The 19944-nt window shown below is 36.6% G+C and overlaps 1 protein-coding gene and 1 long non-coding RNA gene across 2 annotated transcripts in view; one reads left to right on the top strand and one right to left on the bottom strand.

Moving 5' to 3' along the window:
* The first annotated feature begins 3908 nt into the window (after positions 1-3908).
* Positions 3909-6929, top strand: LOC124162560. The gene is made up of 2 exons (XR_006865615.1): positions 3909-4245; positions 4645-6929. It is a non-coding gene; the product is annotated as an uncharacterized LOC124162560 (long non-coding RNA).
* Positions 6930-14225: 7296 nt separating this feature from the next.
* Positions 14226-19944, bottom strand: part of LOC124163027 (PDZ and LIM domain protein Zasp-like) — a 97794-nt gene continuing 92075 nt past the window's right edge. Inside the window, exons 5-6 of the mRNA XM_046539809.1 lie at positions 19277-19418; positions 14226-17359 (exon numbers count right to left, since the gene is read on the bottom strand). Coding sequence (XP_046395765.1) covers positions 17069-17359; positions 19277-19418 — 433 coding nt within the window. The 3' untranslated portion in view covers positions 14226-17068. The remainder of the gene's footprint in view (positions 17360-19276; positions 19419-19944) is intronic.

The following is a 19944-nucleotide window of genomic DNA, read 5'->3' as shown; positions in this document are numbered from 1 at the left end:
TAATCCATACATTTTCCCTGTGAAATACTGTTTCGTTGTATCTGACTATACATCTACATCTACATAATACCCTGCGAGCCACCTCTAGGGTGTTTGGCAGGGGGTGATCAATCACCAGCATGCAGCATGCATTTGGACTCCCACATGCACACCACAAAATACTAAATTGGTGAAAGATAAAAATTATATCTGTGATTTCGAGTGCGTGTTCTTCACAGTGGTAGTTCTCTGCTCGTTTCAGTTATACTTATATCCACTACTACAGAGGTACTTCGCATTCGAACTGTTTCGACTTCATTTTACGTTTGAACAAGTTTGCTTGCTGGTAAATATCTGCGGTCTTCAATACAACTTTGTGTCGTAATACCATTTACGCAAAGAAATTTCCACTTTTTTCATCGATCATAACGTCCGGTTTGACATTTCTTGCCGCAGTAAAAATAGCGATCATACATAGTGATGGACCACTAACCAAGGTATATATTTACTACCCAGGTTTTGCATCACTTCGCATCAGCATGTATACAAATTGCGTTGCATACCGGTAAGAGAGGGATTGGGCACTGGCCATCGAAGGGTGGTGCTGAGTGTATGAGGCTGAAGGGGTGTAAGAGGGGGAAATGGCTGATAAAGGGCTGGCCGGGGTTGTCCTGCATTGAAGGCCTTCGGGCAGCGGAGGGTGTAGCAGTTGAAAAGAGAAAACGGAAGCATTAGCAAGGAACGCATCAATGGGGCATCAATTCTAAGAATTCATATGCACAGTAGGCGATGGTGATCAGCAAGTCCAAGCTATTAGTAAGCTCCCTGCTGGGCACCACTATCAACCCAATGGGATGGACTGCGAGGGGACACGTTGTTCCCTTACTTGCTTGGGTTTGGGTCTCGTGTCCCCGTATTTCCCGTTGTACTCGGTGACCTGTTACACAAATGATAAAATCTCCAGATCCTCTTTTTTCTGACCACCTTTTCACAAAGATTACCTGTAACTGAACCAGAAGTTAGCCATTAGTAGATTCCAAGAAATAGTTATCCCGATGCCAGTTCCAGTGCCATTCTACTCCCTTCGTCAACCTTCCCTCCAAATCACCAGTATTTTCGTCAATGGCTTGGACTCGCTCATAACCATTGGCTATTGTGCATAGAAATTCTAAGGAAGTACACCGAATTGATGTGTTCCTCGCAAAACCTTCCCATTTCACTTCTCAACTACACCTCCACTGCCCAAATACCAACATAGGAAAACCCCAACTGGCCTAACTCAGCCCCATACCTTCCCAACCCTTCCTCCTCCCACAAGCCCTCTTCCTGCCTTCAAAACCACCATTCAATGCCCGATGTTCATTCCCTCTCCCATCGGAATGCACTTGAATTTTTATAAATATCAACGTGAAGTGAGCATATTCAACAGTCCAATATTTTTTTATGAACGACGATATCAAAGGTGGAGTAAAGAAATGCACTAATTTGTATGCCCAAAAAGTGTTCCATGAGTTGTTAGTAAAGCACCATATGAGTTGTTAGTAAAGCACTGTGAAAATAACTGGACAAATTTGAGTATTGATGAACTGGATGCATATATTGGAATGCTATTGACAGCAGGTGCTCTTCGTTGCACAAAAGAGAATGTAAAGGAGTTGTGGTTAACTGATACCAGCATTCGTAGAGTTTTTTTCACAGCATCTATGTCCCGCACAAGATTTCAACGAATCACGAGATTCATGCGATTTGATGACAAAGATACTAGGGCCCAAAGTAAACAAATTAGCTGCTGTCCGTAATGTATGGGATATTTTCATTAGGAATTTCCAAAATATGTTTGAACCGTTTGATTGCGTCACTGCTGATGAGCAACTGGAAATATCCTTCAAATGAAAGTGCCCTTTTAGGCAATATATTAAATCCAAACCAGGGAATTTGCAAGTTTACACAGGGAAATTACCTGGGCAGTGAGCTGAGAAGAACCAAGGGACCAGAGTGGTCAAAGGTCTCATTGAGCCTCTACATGTATGTAATAATGAAGGGTGTAATTGAATTTTCCTCTTTTTCACTAATAAATTTTTGTTCACTCATTAATATTTTTATGAGGACATTGTATAATTTTCTGTATTATTATGGTGCGTTCTGATCTTTAATTAAAAAATCAATAATTCAGTGAAATAGCTGAATTTTCATATTTTTTGTAAAAAATTTTTTTGTTTATTTATAAATATTTTCATGCAAAAATTATTTATTTTTTGGTCATTATTTGGCCTATTATAATATTTTTTCAATAACATCAATGCATTGATGTTAAAAATTGTTTTTATTTCCCCGATTCATAAACAAATACCTAAGTTGGGGTCCCTAAAGGACCCCAACGGTAACCAACGTTATAAAATGAGGGTCGGTAACCAGAGGGTTAAACCTACCCCAACGAAAATTTTGTATACAATTTCTATACAGGATGTATACAATGTACACATTTTGTATACAATTGTATACAGTTGTATAGAATGTATAAAATGTGTAAATTGTATACAATGTATACAATTTTATACAGAATGTGTACAATGTGCACATTTTGTATGAATTTGTATAAAGCTGTATAAAATGTGTACATTGTATAAATTTTATACATTTTATGAAAATTTATACATAGTTGTGTAGGCTGTATAAAATTTGTACATTTTATACATTTTTATACAATGTAAAGGTATGTGTGCATCAATGTGTATATATCAGGGTTTGGGAGTTAAAGCACCACAACTACGCTCAGATTCTATTCTTTACACCGTAACACATTGTTACTTTTTAAAACGGTGTTAAAATTGTTGCTAATTATTTTTTAACTTAAGAAATTGTTATAAAAATTTAGAGATCCACTAAACCATTCTTTTGTTGTTGGTTAACCTAATTAAATTAAAGAAATTGTAAGATTTTGAAAATGTTTTTAAAATTGTTGCTAACTTTGTTTAAACATTAGTAATCGTTATAAACATAATAGAGTAAGATTTTATCATTCATTCCACGTTTTTCAACCGTATAAAATGTGGGAATTCTTCATTACATAATAATAGTTTTTGTAAAAGTTGCTAAATTTGTTTAAATTTTAGTAATTGTTATAATCAACAAAGAGTAAGGGTATATTGTTCAGCCAACTCTTCTCAACCGTACTACATGCGGAAATTGTTAAGTTTTTAAAAGTTGCTAAATTTGTTTAAACTTTATATTTTTAAAATAAACAATGTAGAGAGTAATAAGTTCATAATTTGTTGTTGTTTAACCCGTACAGTATGTAGAAATCGTTAATGCTCATAAATTTTATTAGCATTGTTGCTAACTTGTTTAAACTTAATTAATTGTTTTAGACAATATAAAACTTCAAAATAGCGTTAATTTGTTGTTCTGAAACTGTAGGAGCGGTAAAAATGTCCAAAATTTTGTTTCGTTGAATAGTTTATAATTTCCTCCCGGAGTCCAAGCTGTATAAAAAACCATTAACTTTCTTTATAACAATGAAACTGGAAGCTTGGTATAAATTAAAGTGTTATTAAGTGGCAATGCTTACTTTGAAATAATTTTAGCTTTAGGAAATTAAAATATCAGCGAGGAAATATGTGAGTATTTAATAATTATTGCATTCAGATTTGCACAATACCAATGCAGATAAACCATATCCATTGATGAAAACTAAGTGAATACAAATAGCAACTCTGAATGCAAAAATTATTCGAATTGGCATTCGGAGTTTTTCCTGCAAGTTTTGGTTTTCGCTCATTATTAATATGGGTTTCCTGTCGAATACAAGCACCTATAGTTTGGAATTGGTGATTATAGCATTCACAAATTTCCTCCACAGTGACATTTATTAACTTTTTCGTTGAAACCATTATATTACGTACTTATCTAAAAATACGGATTAAAAATCGTATTTCGAAACTTGCGCCGCTTGCGCCTTAACGACCGGCGGCCATCTTATATAACATGTGACTTACAGCGCCCACAGCCTACGCCACAGCCATCGCAACTAAAGCACGAAAGTTTGGTATTCATTTGTAGGTACTGTATTTTTGACTTTGTGAATTTTGCTGTGCTGTAAATTATTATTTTACAAGCAAATTTACGTTGACGTACGCCATGGAAGAGGAAAATGATCCCTTTTTCGCTGTGGAGACTGGCAAGAAGTGGCTCTTAGGAGTACGAAGGGATTTGAGGAAGATGCCTTTGCCAGCATTGACCCATCCACTATTTACTGACCATTTAAATGTAAGTAAACGGAAAATTTTTCTCTATTCGATAGTAAACCACCGAACTTGTGTGTATTGAGCCTTTCAGGACTAATTTATTTCTCAGTGTAATTAATATTTTGCATGATCTTTGCGTGATAAAAATACGATCCATTCAGACCGATTAAGTTTAAATATCAGTTCTCGCCGTAAAATACATTTTTAACCTGTTCTTTATGGCATTAAAGTATTATTCTCCTTCTCAATGAACTCGTATATGAAGTGTTTTTCTTACAAATGAATAACTATTGAGAATATGTCGAAGAATTATAGTAATTAATGAGCAGTTCAGGACATAGCCATCAATTAACTCTCTCCGATCATTATCATTTAGGTATTGATTTGTGTCTTTAGTAAAATATTCGCTAATGCCTTACAGTTAGAAGAGGATGCAGAAAAATACATCTTCTGGAAAATGACGTGAGGCCCTTCGAGGATAAAAACAACAGTGTGAATGCCGGGATCAGAACATTCCATGAGCATGAAGAGCCCAAGGAGGTGCAAATGTACCATGTAATCCCCGGAAATGGTAACGAGGAGGTTGATGAAGATAATTCGTATCTATTGATCCACATTCTTCCTGAAGGCATGTTTACACTGTACAGTAACTCGTAGGAGTCATTGTCTAAATGTATGAATGCATCAATTTACACGAAAATGCACCATGTTATAGGCACCCAACTTGTGTGAATGCATGAGCAGAAATATAATCTCTTCTAATTTGGTTCTTGCATTCGTACACGTTCTCTTCTGGTCCATTCACGCAAACAGACATTCACTTGTACAGGTTAATGTGCTTTGTGAACAGGCCTTAATACAAGTGAGGTTCCCACTTCTGTAGAAAAGGAGGTACAAACTTGAATGAAGTATGGGAGCAAGCATGAGCAAAAAAGTGGCTTTTCTTGAATAATTGCAACTTCTCCAATCAAAGTGGAAAATAAGTCTTTTGCTTCGCTCTCCCCTGGTAATAATATTGAATGTGACGTTTGTGACGGTACCTCAAGTGAAAACTTGCATGTATCATTTTGAGAGAGTGCCTGCAGTTATTCCTCAGACTATTCAGAGCATTAGGAAAGAGAAATGTCTGAAATCATTTTCAAACGCGTAATATTGTGCATTGATAGAAATTCTACTCTGTGTTGGAGTATTCCATGTTTACGTTACGTTATTATTTTCTCATTATCTGATCATATTATTATATCTACTCGACATGTAATGATATGCATTAAATTAAATGATTCCCTGCCGGTTCTGGCCCACTAATTTTGACAGTCATTATGCCCCTATTAGTCTTATTTTAAGGTCTGTGTTGCCTCTCATGTAAAAAAGCTTGAGAGATTGAATGTTAAGGGGAATAAACTGCCAGTAATTGTGTTATACTTCTATTGGATATTTATTCATTGTTTTTTGTGATATCTCCAATGAAAATTGTAGAAATAATGTTTATATGTACAAAAATTTGGCTTTACACATTGTGTGTAGGTTGTACTCTTTTTATGCAATATATGAAACAGTGCAAATTGCGTACAATCTACACAAGTTGTTTGATGCCAAATTTTTTGTGCAATGTACACATTATTTATGCAATTTGTACTCAATTGTGTGCGGGAAATCCTGTGTACATTGTGTACAGATCATATGCAAAATTTTCATTGGGGCTATCACATCCGCATGATAGTTAAAATTTAAATTGGCTGTAAAGATAACTCCCTAGTCTAGAATTTTGGTGGTTCTCTCAAGGTATCCATTGTTTATGTTGCAGTTAAATGTAATCGGACTTTAAAGTGATGATATGTGACTGGTACACATTTCTTTAAATTAATTCTCATAGAAGTAGGTACTTGAACACCGGCTAGATTATTTCAACTGCTCTGTAAACATAAACAGTCATCTAATTATTTAATCCTGCAATATAATTTTTAATCATCAGCATTTGATAGACCCGCATTTGGTTTTTTCTTCTGCTTAACATCATTAATAAATAAATGTAATAACAATCCAGGTGGGACACTTAAGGAACACAAGATGTCACATTCATTACACTAGAGAGGAAGGATTTAATCTTGACCACCTGGGTTCTACCATTAAGACAGTTAATGATAATTTTAAAAGATTACCATCAATGCCATAACATGTCAACTTACAAAGCAAGTGGTAAGTGATGACAGTATCAAATGTTTTCTGAGAATGAGTATATATTACATCACCTTGATGCCCTTCACTGAAGGGTTTTAGAATGTAGTATTGCATGACCACGAGATTCGTAGTTGAAGAACTTTCTTCATGAAAACCATGGTGCTCTGGTATAGCTATATCTTTGTAGGAGAGGATATTAGGCTTAAGTGCAAGACTCTCTCTCAAGATCTTAACAACAAATGACTGGATTAAAATAGGTCTGTAATTAGTGGTGTGAGTCTTATCACCTGATTTATGGGTTGGGACTATATAAATACTTCTTAGGTTGGATGGTTAGACTGAGTGAGGGAGGATATGCTAAAATCTCTTGACAATATTTAAGCACAAAAGGTGGAATACCACCTGGGCCTGGTCTCTTTGTTATGCATGATGAATTCAGTTTCTAAAGTACTCATGTGATTGTGTGGTGTTGTTGTAAATAAGTGTGTAATATATAGTTAAATATAATTGTTTTATCATTACAGCAAACTGTATCTGGTTTTCATTTCCTTTGTAGACCCTGTAAGACCTGAATCTCACTGATTTTTTCTTTATTAAATTTATTCACTACAAGAGTTCATAAACCAACCGGAGGGTGTTCCCATAGCATTCAATAACTATGCAAAACACATTAGCATGTTACATTACGCACAGGAACACTCTCGATAGCCTAGACAGGGTGTTCTCAAATGTAAGTAAATGCTGCGAAACGATGAAGATGGTAACTCACAGGGCGTTCATGAACGCTTGGAAACATTGACAAACAGTCGTAAACATAGCTAAACGCTATGTAGAGTGTTTGTGAACACTCCAAGGCGTACACATTTCCGCTCGAGGACACACTGGGATAGTGTTCTTTGAGTGTTCTTCGCTGTTCATGATCACCTCCATGGTGCGTTCTTAAACAATCTGAAAAAGGTCACATTTTCGCCAGGGTAATCATTCATCAATGGTTACTAAGCAGACACCCATGAATCTTTTGAATGAAGAATCCTTCCACCTTGATAAGGTTGTCTATCATGTGAAGGAATCATTTTGGTGTATATTCTTGTAACAATATGCAAAAATGGTATTAATATCTGGAAGGGGACGTCCTATGGATATTGGATTTTGGGACTTATGGATATCCGACAGATGTCCGAGGGAAATCGCGGGATTTTCATCGGATATCCTTGGCCCATCCGCAACGTCCGCATTGGATATTCGTCGGACATTGTTGGATGCCCATGTGTTGTTAGGGCTGTATACAAATTTGGCTTTACACAATCGTATAAAAATGTATACAATTATATACAGGATGTCCTGTATAAAACTGTATACAATTGTATACAAAATGTGTAAATTTTATACAAATTTGGCTTTACACAATTGTATAAAAATGTATACAATTGTATACAAGATGTCCTGTATAAAACTGTATACAATTGTATACAAAATGTGTAAATTTTATACAAATTTGGCTTTACACAATTGTATAAAAATGTATACAATTGTATACAGGATTTCCTGTATAAAACTGTATACAATTGTATACAAAATGTGTACATTGTATACAAATTTGGCTTTACACAATTGTATAAAAATGTATACAATTGTATAAAATGTATACAATTGTGTAAAATGTATACAATTGTATACATTTTATACAATTGTACACATTTTTATACAATTGTGTAAAGCCAAATTTGTATACAATTAATACATTTTGTATACAATTGTATACAGTTTTATACAGGAAATCCTGTATAAAATTGTATACAATTGTATACAAAATTTTCATTGGGGTATCAGTACGGAGCTCTTTTTTGGGGTGAAGTTACCCTGGTATTTTCGCCCCTCAGTTTTGGGGCCCAACTCAATGGGGTGCCCGGCCCTAACCCCATCCATTGGTCTAGACCCTCTAACCCTATCTTGGCACGAATTCACGGTCAACTTATTGCATTACCAGTGCTTTTTCAGTCAAATATGTATTGCATTTGATTTTCAATAATTTACTATTCTTAAGGAATTACAAACATTTTTAAGTATTGTGGAATTTTGAATGGATTTCTAGCATTAATAATGACAAAGTTAGTGAACATAAGGTACTAACAAGGAGAGGTCGCCAAAGTGATGTTCGGGATCTGAATGACGATATTATTTCCTGAAACTATATAGGTAAGGTAGAAAAAGTGTCACGGCTTTCTTCCACATAGGCCCGGGTTCGAGAGATTTTCGCATGTAAAGATTCCGCGCACCATGACTTCCTTCGACTACTCTCCCTCCTACAGCAAGCGGCGTAGCCTAGTGGGTTAAGGCGTGAGGACGAGGCATTTGATGCACAAGTTTGGGGTTCGAGTCCCAGTGGGGTCAAATTTTTTCAAGTATCAAGTTCAAGTATCCTGCAGTAAGTGTAATGCGTTATTTAGTTTCACCTAATTAAAGCGTCGTGGCGTGAGTTTTCGGAATCCAAATGGAGGGTACTCGAGAATTTTGTCCATCGTCCAGTAGCGCCTCTTCATTGTCGGACAATGAGAATGACACCCTACTATGGGTTTTGCCATCAACTCAAAAGAAAGAAGACATCTCCGGTGCTGTGCGTTGCTTTGAAGGTAAATGTAGTGATTTTGATTGAATTTCTACGCAATTAGATCCAACACCTCACTCTGGCGATACATCTTACCCGCCAAAGACATAGCGCGGGTGGAAATGGAAACTATTCGGAATACTATTTAAAATTCGTAAACTAATATAAAAATAAAAGATAGCAACGTAACTGACATAAACGAATAGGAATGAATTATAGCAGTGATTTTAAAACATAATAAGGAAGAAAAAAATTTGACCCCACTGGGACTCGAACCCCGAACGTCTACATCACATGTATCATCCTCGTGCCTTTACCCGCTAGGCTACGCCGCTTGCTGTAGGAGGGAGTGTAGTCGAAGGAAGTCATGGTGCGCGGAATCTTTACATGCGAATATCTCTCGAACCCGGGCCTATGTGGAAGAAAGCCGTGACACTTTTTCTACCTTACCTATATTGTTTCAGGAAATAACATCGTCATTCAGATCCCGAACATCACTTTGGCGACCTCTCCTTGTAAGACTACAAGTCCAGAATTTCGTTATTTTTAATGCTAAAATTTTATTTAAAAATTTAATCCACAGAACAAATTGAAGAATTTATTCCAAAGTATAAAAAATTGTAGTATGCAACAAAATGTATCATTGCAAAACTATTGACAATATAACCACTTTGTAACGGATTACTGAAGTAAGGATGATCATAAATGAGTGGGAGGGTCGGGCTTAATTGCCAAGGAGTGGCCCTAAGGAATCACTTAGCTGGGTCTCAGGCCGAGCCCAGTAGCGGATACAGAAAAAACTCAAGGGGGGGGGGGGAAGATATCTTGAGTTGCCTTTACTTTTATCGTAATAAAAAATAATTAAGTCACAGGCAGACTAAAAGAAAATTTTAATTTAAGTAATTATACACATATTGTAAGACAATGCCATCTAATGATATAAAAAAGTCACAATTGTGGTTCTACAATGTTTGGCAATAAGGGCGGACCCGCAAGGGAGGGGCCCACGCCACCATCTGTATCCGCCACTGGTCTGGCCTGAATGCATCAGAAAATTCCTACCTCAGCGGTCACTTCCCTTCCATTGCATTGGCTGGAGTTGACATCTGGTTGTTTGCATTCAAAAATCTGCGACAGCTTTACCCGACGTCAGATGTTCTGCGTATGAAAATGCCGGCTGGCTCCACCCGACGTTGGGCACGAAAGGAATAAGTGGCGGATATTACTTGTGTATATTTTAGGTAGTGAACATATCTAGTTTGAGTAAGTACGTGTGATCCCTCTTCCTTTAAAATCCTTGTTTTTGAGTGTAGGTACCAGATTTTTCTCAGTCAGCTACTCACCATCTTGTTATACATTCTTAGTAATGAAAAATATTTTTGCAGTAGTGGACCATTTGCATTCTTAGATTGAACAGTAAACATACTAAAGCGATGGGTGTACATGAAATAAAACAGCGCCAAATGTTCAAACAAGACTTACTTCATTTATTTAAAGCTTTAAAGACATGTACATTTTTCCTTGCCACACACTCTTCAAGAATCACTCTATTCATACCTATGATTTTCAAAGTTTTTTTTCTAATCACAACTAACTAATATATTTTTAACCAGTGGAAGATATTTACATTCATCATGACCACTTCTCACCAAAAACTTACAAGAGCTTTGATTATAGGTTTTAGGTCACTCAGTTATTCACTGCAGCTATATAACCTTCGTATACTTGTTCTTGTAATGCACTGCATGGTGAGTCACATAATATTTTAGTATAATCATAGTCTTCTTCAGCTGTGTCAGTTTCCACCTTATTCACCAGTCTATTTCAGTTGATTTTAGGATTCATGATGACTGGTTTGTGCATGAATGTGATACTGTTTTTAGTGGGTAGGTAATTCATTAGCAGACTGCATTATGCGATGCATGAGAAATCCAAACTCAGTTAGTTAACAAACAGAGGAATCATGCATTGACAATATTAATGTAAAATAAAATATAAAAACTTCAAAATCAATACTTAAAATATTTGACTCCACTTGATAAAGAAAATGTGTGTTGATGGAGAATAGTTCTGATAATGCTTGTTTTAATTGTGGATTAATCCAGCTTCTTAAAGTGTGTGGGGTTCTTTGGCTGGAAAAACAAACCATTGATCTTTTGGAAAATGGCACTGTGAAAACAAACATTAATAACTTGATGCCTCATGATGGCAAAAGATATGCTTCAGTGGATTAGGAATCACATATAGGTTTTCAGACAAGCTGACCAGGATGAAAGCATAAACCATTATTCTAAAACTTTTTAATTCAAAACTATGGTTGTGAAATTCACAAAATTTGCCTCAAGGAAGAATTATTTTCGACTAGGAATGGATCTTGACTAGGACTTTGTACTTCTATCTAAGAAGATCATATATCAATTCCTGATCTTGGCAAACCTTTTATTGGTGGAAATTTATGTGAAAAGTAGAGATGGGTCGAATAGCAGATTTCTCGAATTCGAATATCGAATTCGAATATTAAATCATAGCTCGAATATTCGAATACCTCGAATTTCGAATACCTCGAATACTAAATGATGAATGCTGGAATGTTTGACTCGGTTGCCTAAGCAGCAGGCAACACAAGATTTTGGGGAGTAATTTTGATTTCCTTAAAATGATTCGAACAGGAATTTAGCTGATTAATGAATAATTTAATTTTATGGAAACAATTGGGCATATAATTAATTCAACTAACATCGCTTTACCCCCACTCCTGCTGCCAAGTGCTAGCTGACAATCTGAGGCATTTTGCAAAATACAAGCTCTTTTTCCACCGGATTTTCTTCAATTATTTTCAGTCCATCTTTGGGAGTTCTCACGAGATAAGAAGATGAATTGGAATTGCTATCAGGGAGAAACCAAATATTCTGAGAAAATATTTTTTTGTCTGTGACTGTAACAATAAAGATTTATAGCACCACTCATAAATTGTAACTTGATATATGTTTTCGGAAAAAAATACCGCATCAACTTCCGAGAAGCTCTGCTGCTCATATCGAGTTTCGCCAGAATGCTAATTCTCCGTCGTGTTTTGACATTTATTTCTTTGGGTAAAATGCTTAAATAAACTCAGAAATACGTCGTGTTTGGTCTTATTCTTTTTGAAATTACGCGCACATTACTAATATTTCAATTCAATAAAGGTGTAACATCAATTGACGAAAGTCATTCTTAGACACCCTTTGTGCTAATAGATGACTCATGCAGCGGTTGACCTCCACAGAAATGGGGAACTTCGAAGCTGGTAGGAAAAAAAAAGGTCAGTGGGGGAGGAAAGGGAGGGCCCGAAACACGTTTCTATTGTTCTCGCGTATTTTTTCGAAGCTAAGGTCTTCGTAATATGATCCCTGCGCGAGCTGTGACCTTTTTTTTATTTTGAAGAAGAGGAAAGCCTCAGAGGGGGGGCTAGTGCTGAATGGAGAGGGATACCGGACCTTGGGAAATGCGCTAATGTAAGTATCCCACGGTACTCACACAGAAGTTGACCTCCAGAAATGGGGAACTTCGAAGCAGGTAGCCAGAAAAAGGTCAGTGGGTGAGAAAAGGGGGGAGGGCGTGAAACACGTTTTTATTGCTCTCGTAACTCGATATTTTTTTCGAAGCAGGGGTCTTCGTAATGCGATCCCTGCGCGAGCTGGGACCTTTTGCTTGATTTCGGCGAAGAGGAAAGCGTGAGAGTGGTTGAGGCGAGTGCTGAATGGAGGGGGATAGAGGATCGTGGGAAATGCCCTAAGGTTGCTATCCCACGGCACTGAGTTTCTCCTGGTGGGGGGAATCGGGGATTTTCGGATTTTTTCACCCGACTATTTTCGGTTCCCCTCGTCGAACACTTTTCACCGCTAAAATCCACGAATTTGATGCAATTCGTCAACTTGCGTAAAACGGCGCTGCGAGCACTAAATGACTACAGTTCTCTACATTTTTCCGAGTCACTACCAACGACGTGCATGCGACAGTGTATGACGCGAAATTGAAAGTATTCGAGGTAATCGAGGCGGTACTTTTCGCATAACTATTCGAAATCTCGAATATCGAATACTTTCTAGTATTCGAGTATTCGCGGATACTATTCGCACATCTCTTGTGAAAAGCTTTTATGTATGTACTTAAAGTGGAATTGAAATTCAATGATCCATCACACAATGATTTCACGAGGCATTTTCAGCATGAAGCATAATGGAAAATCACCACATCACCAAATTTACAACTATAGATTTCCCAGGAAGTTATATCAGAGGTTAATGATATTTAACGAAATAAGGAATTACATATGTAGTCAATTATGAAGGCCTGTGATTTCAATTTTTGAATACTCAAATCATAAGGATGAGGTAAATCAATCCACAAGGGAAGGAATTCATTTGTAGACAAGTTCATAAGAGTACATGGGTAAGAGAAGGCCAGAGCAGCATGTAGACATTAAATGTCAAGTAGAGGGGGAATTTTTTGGAGGGTAAGCAATGTTAAATTATTAAATAGGAGTTAAATTATTGAGCCTATAGATGACCAATTTTGTATTAATATTCTTTTTTTTCCTGAGTTTTGTCAACATATGATGTTAGGTGTCAAATAGTGACAAAATCCTTTGTTCCCTTCATTTTGTCTCAAGGAATATACGAGCTAATGAGAAACCTTATTATCTTGGTGTTCGTAGTTCTTGGGTTGTTACCATCAAACAGCCAATAATGCACTACAATCATAGGCGGATTTTGGGAGGGCACAGGGGGCATATGCCCCCCTGATGGTTACAAAATAGACAATAGTTTGAATGCAAACATTAATAAATTTCATATTTTAATACAAAAGTTATTAATACGTAAATATATTGAAATGTTAATATAAAAGTTATTAATATTTAGATATTAATCACTTTTATTAATATTTAGATATTAATCACTTTTATATTAAATTTTAATATGCATAAAAGTTAATATATACATATTAATAACTTTTATATTAAAATTGAGAGTATATTTCATAGAGTAATTGTTGCATGCAGTTTTAATCCCAAGCATAAGATGATTGTATGCCTGTCAAACCCTAGTGCTCTCCCCCCCCAGAAAAAATCCTGGATCCGCCCTTGAGTACGATTATTTATATTAGTCTAATTACCAATGTAAATCAGCCATCTGTGGATGTATTTCTAGGATATCATTTAGTGATTCTTTTGAAGTTAACTCTTCAGTTGTAATTCATGGGTGTTGGAAGAAAAATTAATAGAGGACTGTAGTTGGTGCTGTCCTTGGACAGCTAGGTAGCCGCAAGGTCTAATGGACCAAACGATAATAGCAGTTTCTCTAAAGCAGTACTTTCCTAGATCTTATTGGAGAGCACAGTTTTTCTAAATTAAATATTGATAATAGGTACAAGTAAAAAGTGTGAGTAACAATTATTTCCTTAAATTAGCACCATCATGGGTGCATTTCCATAGTGACACCAATGATGCAGTGGCGTAACTATCGTCTGGTTTAGACGTATAATAACTGCATCTTTAAGTGTAATTTAAGCGCCAAATGATGTAAAATGTGTTTCCAGGCATGTAATTTTCAAAAATTTTCCCGTACCCCCCATTTCCTGGGTTATAGGAGGTTGCCACCCAAGACCATCCCATCCCCCCTAAAAGCATATTCCTATAGTTATGCCACTACAATGATGTATAACAATTTTTGGTAGCTTCATAACCAATTAAACAGAAAAACTTCAAGGACGGCAAAAATATCCATTGCCATTAAATACACTATGTGGAATAATCAACAGATTTTAGTGAATTTTTAGATAATTGCAATGTTACCTACCAATCAATAGGCTAAATTTAGAGGGGTTAGGAAGTCAATCCTTTATGCAAGACAAAAAACTCATGTGGAGGATGATGCCATTAGTACTAAGCTCCTAGATGTATATCAGGACAGGTACTTGTCCCTCTCCACTAGTAATCTCATGCAAGATATGATGGGTACTGAAACTTCAACCGTACCGTCTACTGTAGTTGAACATGCTGTTTGATGGTATCATTCTAGATTTATCAATCCAAAAAAAATAAGACTAGTTCTTAGGGCCAACCAGGCTAGAAGCAATACATTACATGTTCAATTATTATAATACTGATTCATTAAACCAATTTTTGATCATGAAAGCGAAGTGTGGAAAACGCATACAGGACTATCAATGAATACAGGACTGTCACAGTTGTGATTAAAATAGAATTAGTCATTCCAGATTTCCAGTAATTCAGAAAAAATAATGGCTCATTAAAATTTTGGTCAAATGAGATGAATATAAATTTCAGCATGAACCCTAAATCAAATAACCCAGTCCAATATTTCTCCATATCAACCCAAGATAAACTGGCAAACATTTTCAATCTTAATGTTCCACTTTTACTGGTTATTCCCTCTCCCTTACCCTGTTCCTTAAAATAGAGCAGGATACATTTACCTCTTTCATTTCCTTACCCATTGCAGGCTATCTTCCATTTACAATATTTGAAAGCCAGGTTGAAGGGTGTGAAAGGGATGACCAATCACGAAAGAAATGTACTGACCATTGGTAAGGCACCGTCTAAAATTTCTTTGAAGATTTCCTCCATAAATGAAGGAAAGTAATGTGTCGGTGGTCAGGTTGGGCAGGGATTGGATAAGGCTTCAGATAGTAATTGTCATAGATCTTAGGAAATAGGAGATAGGTATAGGAAATTGTGGGAGTCAGTGGAAGGAAGGTAAACTAAACAGATGCTTCAAAATCCATGAGACGAAGGGCTGAACCAAGGAATGAAATAATAAGTCTCTCGATCTTTCTCTGCCTACTTTCCGGAAAGATCTCTTCCTCCTCATCACGATATTTTGGAATCCACAATATTTGTGAAAAACCCTACCTGAGAGGGTGGATTTTCGGAAGGGGAGGTTCAAATCAGATCCTTGTATGCTGTTATGAGAAGCTATGTATCTCGCATGGGGACAAGGGTGAAGACAGTGGAAAAGGGAATGATTGGGATGGGTCTATTACCACTGTTAATTGTGTGTGCTGGGATGGTTTAGAATCCTAAATGCACTCCTATATTTTCCTTCCCTTAGGGGTAACAATTTTCCCCCGACACTTTTACAGAGTCAAAACGCTTGTTTAGGCTTTCACCCTCGCATGAAAAACATGGAAACATTATTGACATCACATCGGAAACATTTCTCCGTAGTCCACTGACACACTATTGTTTTCAGAATAGATGAAAATGTTGAGCATTTTATGTTTCTTACGAAATTATGATGATTTAAAATAAGAGAGGCGCCTTCATTTGACAATTACATTGCCTCCCGATTTACCAAGGTTTCTGCGAGTTGAAGGACAGCACTTTAATGTTTTATTTTCTAACGCACTGAATTTGGTTTCACGTGCTCAAGGATTCAGGTATATAAACCTTTTTAGTTTTCCATCGAGTCTTTTGTGGTGAGACACTTTTGGCAACAAGTGGTTATTCGAATTATCCTGTATTAAGGTCCAAATCGAATCTCTACACTCACACAAATCTTACAGGAACAACAAAACTCTTTTCTCAACAATTCAGCGTTTGCAAATTCCACAAAGTTTCCACAATATTTAATAGATAACACTTTGGTATAAAGAGATCACACGACTATCATTAGAGCCCATTCCAAAACACTTGATTCCGAAGGCAGAGGAGGCAAAGAAGGAAACGAAAGTGTGCATGACACAAACGCAACTTGATAGGCCTTGTGTGTCATTGTTTTGAGAGTGCAGACTTCATTACGCGTCCACTAGTCCTTGGGCCATCAAGTATTTTTTCTTCAATTAGGAACCACTACTCGACAATAAGCACTCTCCCCATCATTTTGACAAGGGTTGGTCTCTGACTGATCGCAGTCACTGGACTGTTGATTTGCATGAGTGTATTCAATTCTTTTATCAACACATCTCACTCGTTGAGGTGTAGCCTGTGTCGTCGATTCAGCGAGACAGATCAGCGGGCATTCCTCCTCAGCTGACCACGCAGGTCACCTCCCGGGGTCGGTCACCGCACCTCCATGCTGTCCGAATCAGGGCTGCCGTAACCACTGGAGGCATCGTCAGCTCCGCCACCGGCATGTCTGTGGTTCCCAGACACGGCAAAGTGCCTGCTGTGCGCATTGGGAAAACCCAGTGGGTGGTGGTGTGGATTCGTCGCTAGCTGTTTGTCGTCACATAGCTGTTGGGCCTTTGAGAGGGTGTTTGGCATAGCGGCGGCTTGGGGAGGCTGCAGCATAAGAAGCGGGTGCTGGAAGCCTGCACCATCCGCTGCTCCAATGCTCAGATTGTTTCCTGGCTGCAGTGGCAAAGGAAGAAGTGAGGCGAATGATTAGGTAAGCAACACTAAGTGATTTCCTGTATTTACATGCACAAACTTAATTCGTTGCATGTATATGAGAAATGATTCAGGCATCGATCATATTGACGTAGCTACTGCCCCAGCTCTAGTTTTTGTGACATATGGGGACCCCTTTACAGGATGTCTTGACTGTGTCCCTCTTAATGAATTGAGCTGTTTAGTTCTCTGCTCAATTTTGACCTGATATAGCCGTAAGCATTTTGAGATTTGATGCCCTTTGTAGAATTAGGTATAATTTCTTAAAGGGTAATTATGGTAGTATCATTTACTTATTGGGTCATGAACCATTGGACTGTATATTGAGTACATGTAATTTAGGATGTGTTTTTGTACTGCCTTCTCATGAACCAAAAAGTTTTAATATTAATAAATCACGCAAAGACAGCTAATTAACAGCAGGCTTATAACTCTTTGCTCTGTCAAATCAATTCAATTAAAAGAGTATAATAGAGATGTTCATTGCTGGTTGAGAAAAATGTATGGATTTCCTTATATTTTATTAAGTTTTATTAGATAAATTTTATTTTATTTTTCAGAAATTTTGTCTAAAACCTGGATCTTTATTTTTAGTTGGAAGAAGAATGATATCAATCTGTATTTTTGTTGTTCTTGTTGATAATAATTGGGTTTTTTCATTAGCTGGTAGGTAAATATAACTTATGCTTGTTGTTCCTTCAAAAGCTTTGGCATTGTTCCAATTTTTTAGTTACTGCTCCCCCTTGAGGCATATTGAGCATTGTATTCTATTGAATACCCTTATTGCATGAATATTTCTATGGTTGCGTCATACTCCAGTGAATTGAATGGTTCACTTTTCCTGGTAATTTCAACCGCTGTTTTCATGAGATAGCATTTTTCGAAAAAATGGGTAGTACCTAAAAGTACCTAAAACGATCAATTTAGATTTAGTTCTTGCAAAGGCTTCTGGGGTGAGTAGTAGATTCTATCATGGATTCCGGGTTTCCACAGCGTTATTTGATGTCATCAGACATCAAGAAACGCGATGGAAACCTGGAAACAATGACAGAATCAATTTAGATTAATGTATAATTTATCATTCTGGTTGATGACTACATAACTTGTATCAAATACCAAAACCTTTACACCATCTTATATACCACTTTATTAATTTGGAGTTCAAAATTTTCCTGTGACTTGCCTTTTCTTTAATTGGTGAATTTCATTATGTATATCATAGTCATTTATTCTTTTAGAAATTGTAAAATTTATTTTTACTGTGGTAAACTATTATATTTTATATCAATAGATTATTATATAAAGGTGGATTTTTGTTTGCTTGAAATAATTTATTTTTATTCAGTCAACATTAATAGGAATGGCGTTAGTTGGAAGTTTGAATGAGACATGCAAATGAGATTTTCATGATATTAAAATATTTTTTCATAACAGGAAATTGAAATTGCTGTTCAATTTGGAGTGTAAATGACATCAATTCTAACTTTGGTTAAGATTTCATGTAGCGAGAGAGTTCATGGCAGACCATTTTTTTATGCCACAGGAATTTTAAAAGCATATTACACTGGACCATGACCATGCAAAAATATGAAAGATTACAACGTGCAAAACATAAGCAACAGAATTCAACCATTTATTGTGCATTGATCGTCTATATTCGGGTGAAAGATTGACTGATAGAGAAAAATAAGGGAAATTAATGAGTAATCAAACAAGAGCAGAGAACCAAATGCAGGAGGAAATTATGATATTACAAGAAATTTGATGGTTTAAATCATTATGTGCTCTGAAAAGAATCATAATAAATGTGAATTACAGAAAGAAAATAGTGCATCAAAGAAAACAAACTGTACACGTGGTAGGGTGCGTAGTGCCTACCTGTAAATTACTGACTTGCCTTCGAATGTGTGCCAAGCTGCTTGGGTTGCATGCCATGTTGGCGAACACTAGCCTCTCTTCATAGTCGTACTCACACAAGATCTTGTTGTCACACAAGTAAAAGCGGTCCCCTACGCAGAACCTTCAGGATGAGAAGATCCAGGAAATTTGGTAGCGCAAAAGTGGAAGAAAGAGAAGAGAGAAAATTTTAGTTACAATGGTAATCAGTAGTTTCTTTGTACATACAGTAAAACCTCTATGTAGTGAACCTCTTTACATCGTAAACCTCCTTACATCATACCACCCCTACGGTCCCATCTGATTTACATGTAAATTTATAGGCAAACCTCTTTGTAGTGAACCTCTTAATATTGTAAAACCTCCACTTATCATACCAAGGAGATACCCCCGAGACTGCCCAACTACCTCCGCAAATCGTACCAAGATAACAAGAGACCATTAATGTAGCCGTGATTACCTACATGGAATGACAATTTCAGCAATAAATGTTTCACTCTTTTTTTTTCTTCTTATATACCTTTAATATGCTGTAATTTTCACGTTAATCATTAGTTGTGGCCATTTTGTTCAATATGAGAGCATTCCTAACAGTAAATGAGAAAAAAGGTATCCAACTGTCCTAATCACTTTAAGTGACTGTTGAATTG

The sequence above is a fragment of the Ischnura elegans genome, chromosome 7, assembly GCF_921293095.1.
Source record: "Ischnura elegans chromosome 7, ioIscEleg1.1, whole genome shotgun sequence".
NCBI classification, from domain to species: domain Eukaryota; kingdom Metazoa; phylum Arthropoda; class Insecta; order Odonata; family Coenagrionidae; genus Ischnura; species Ischnura elegans.
This window is presented reverse-complemented; position numbering and strand designations above follow the sequence as displayed.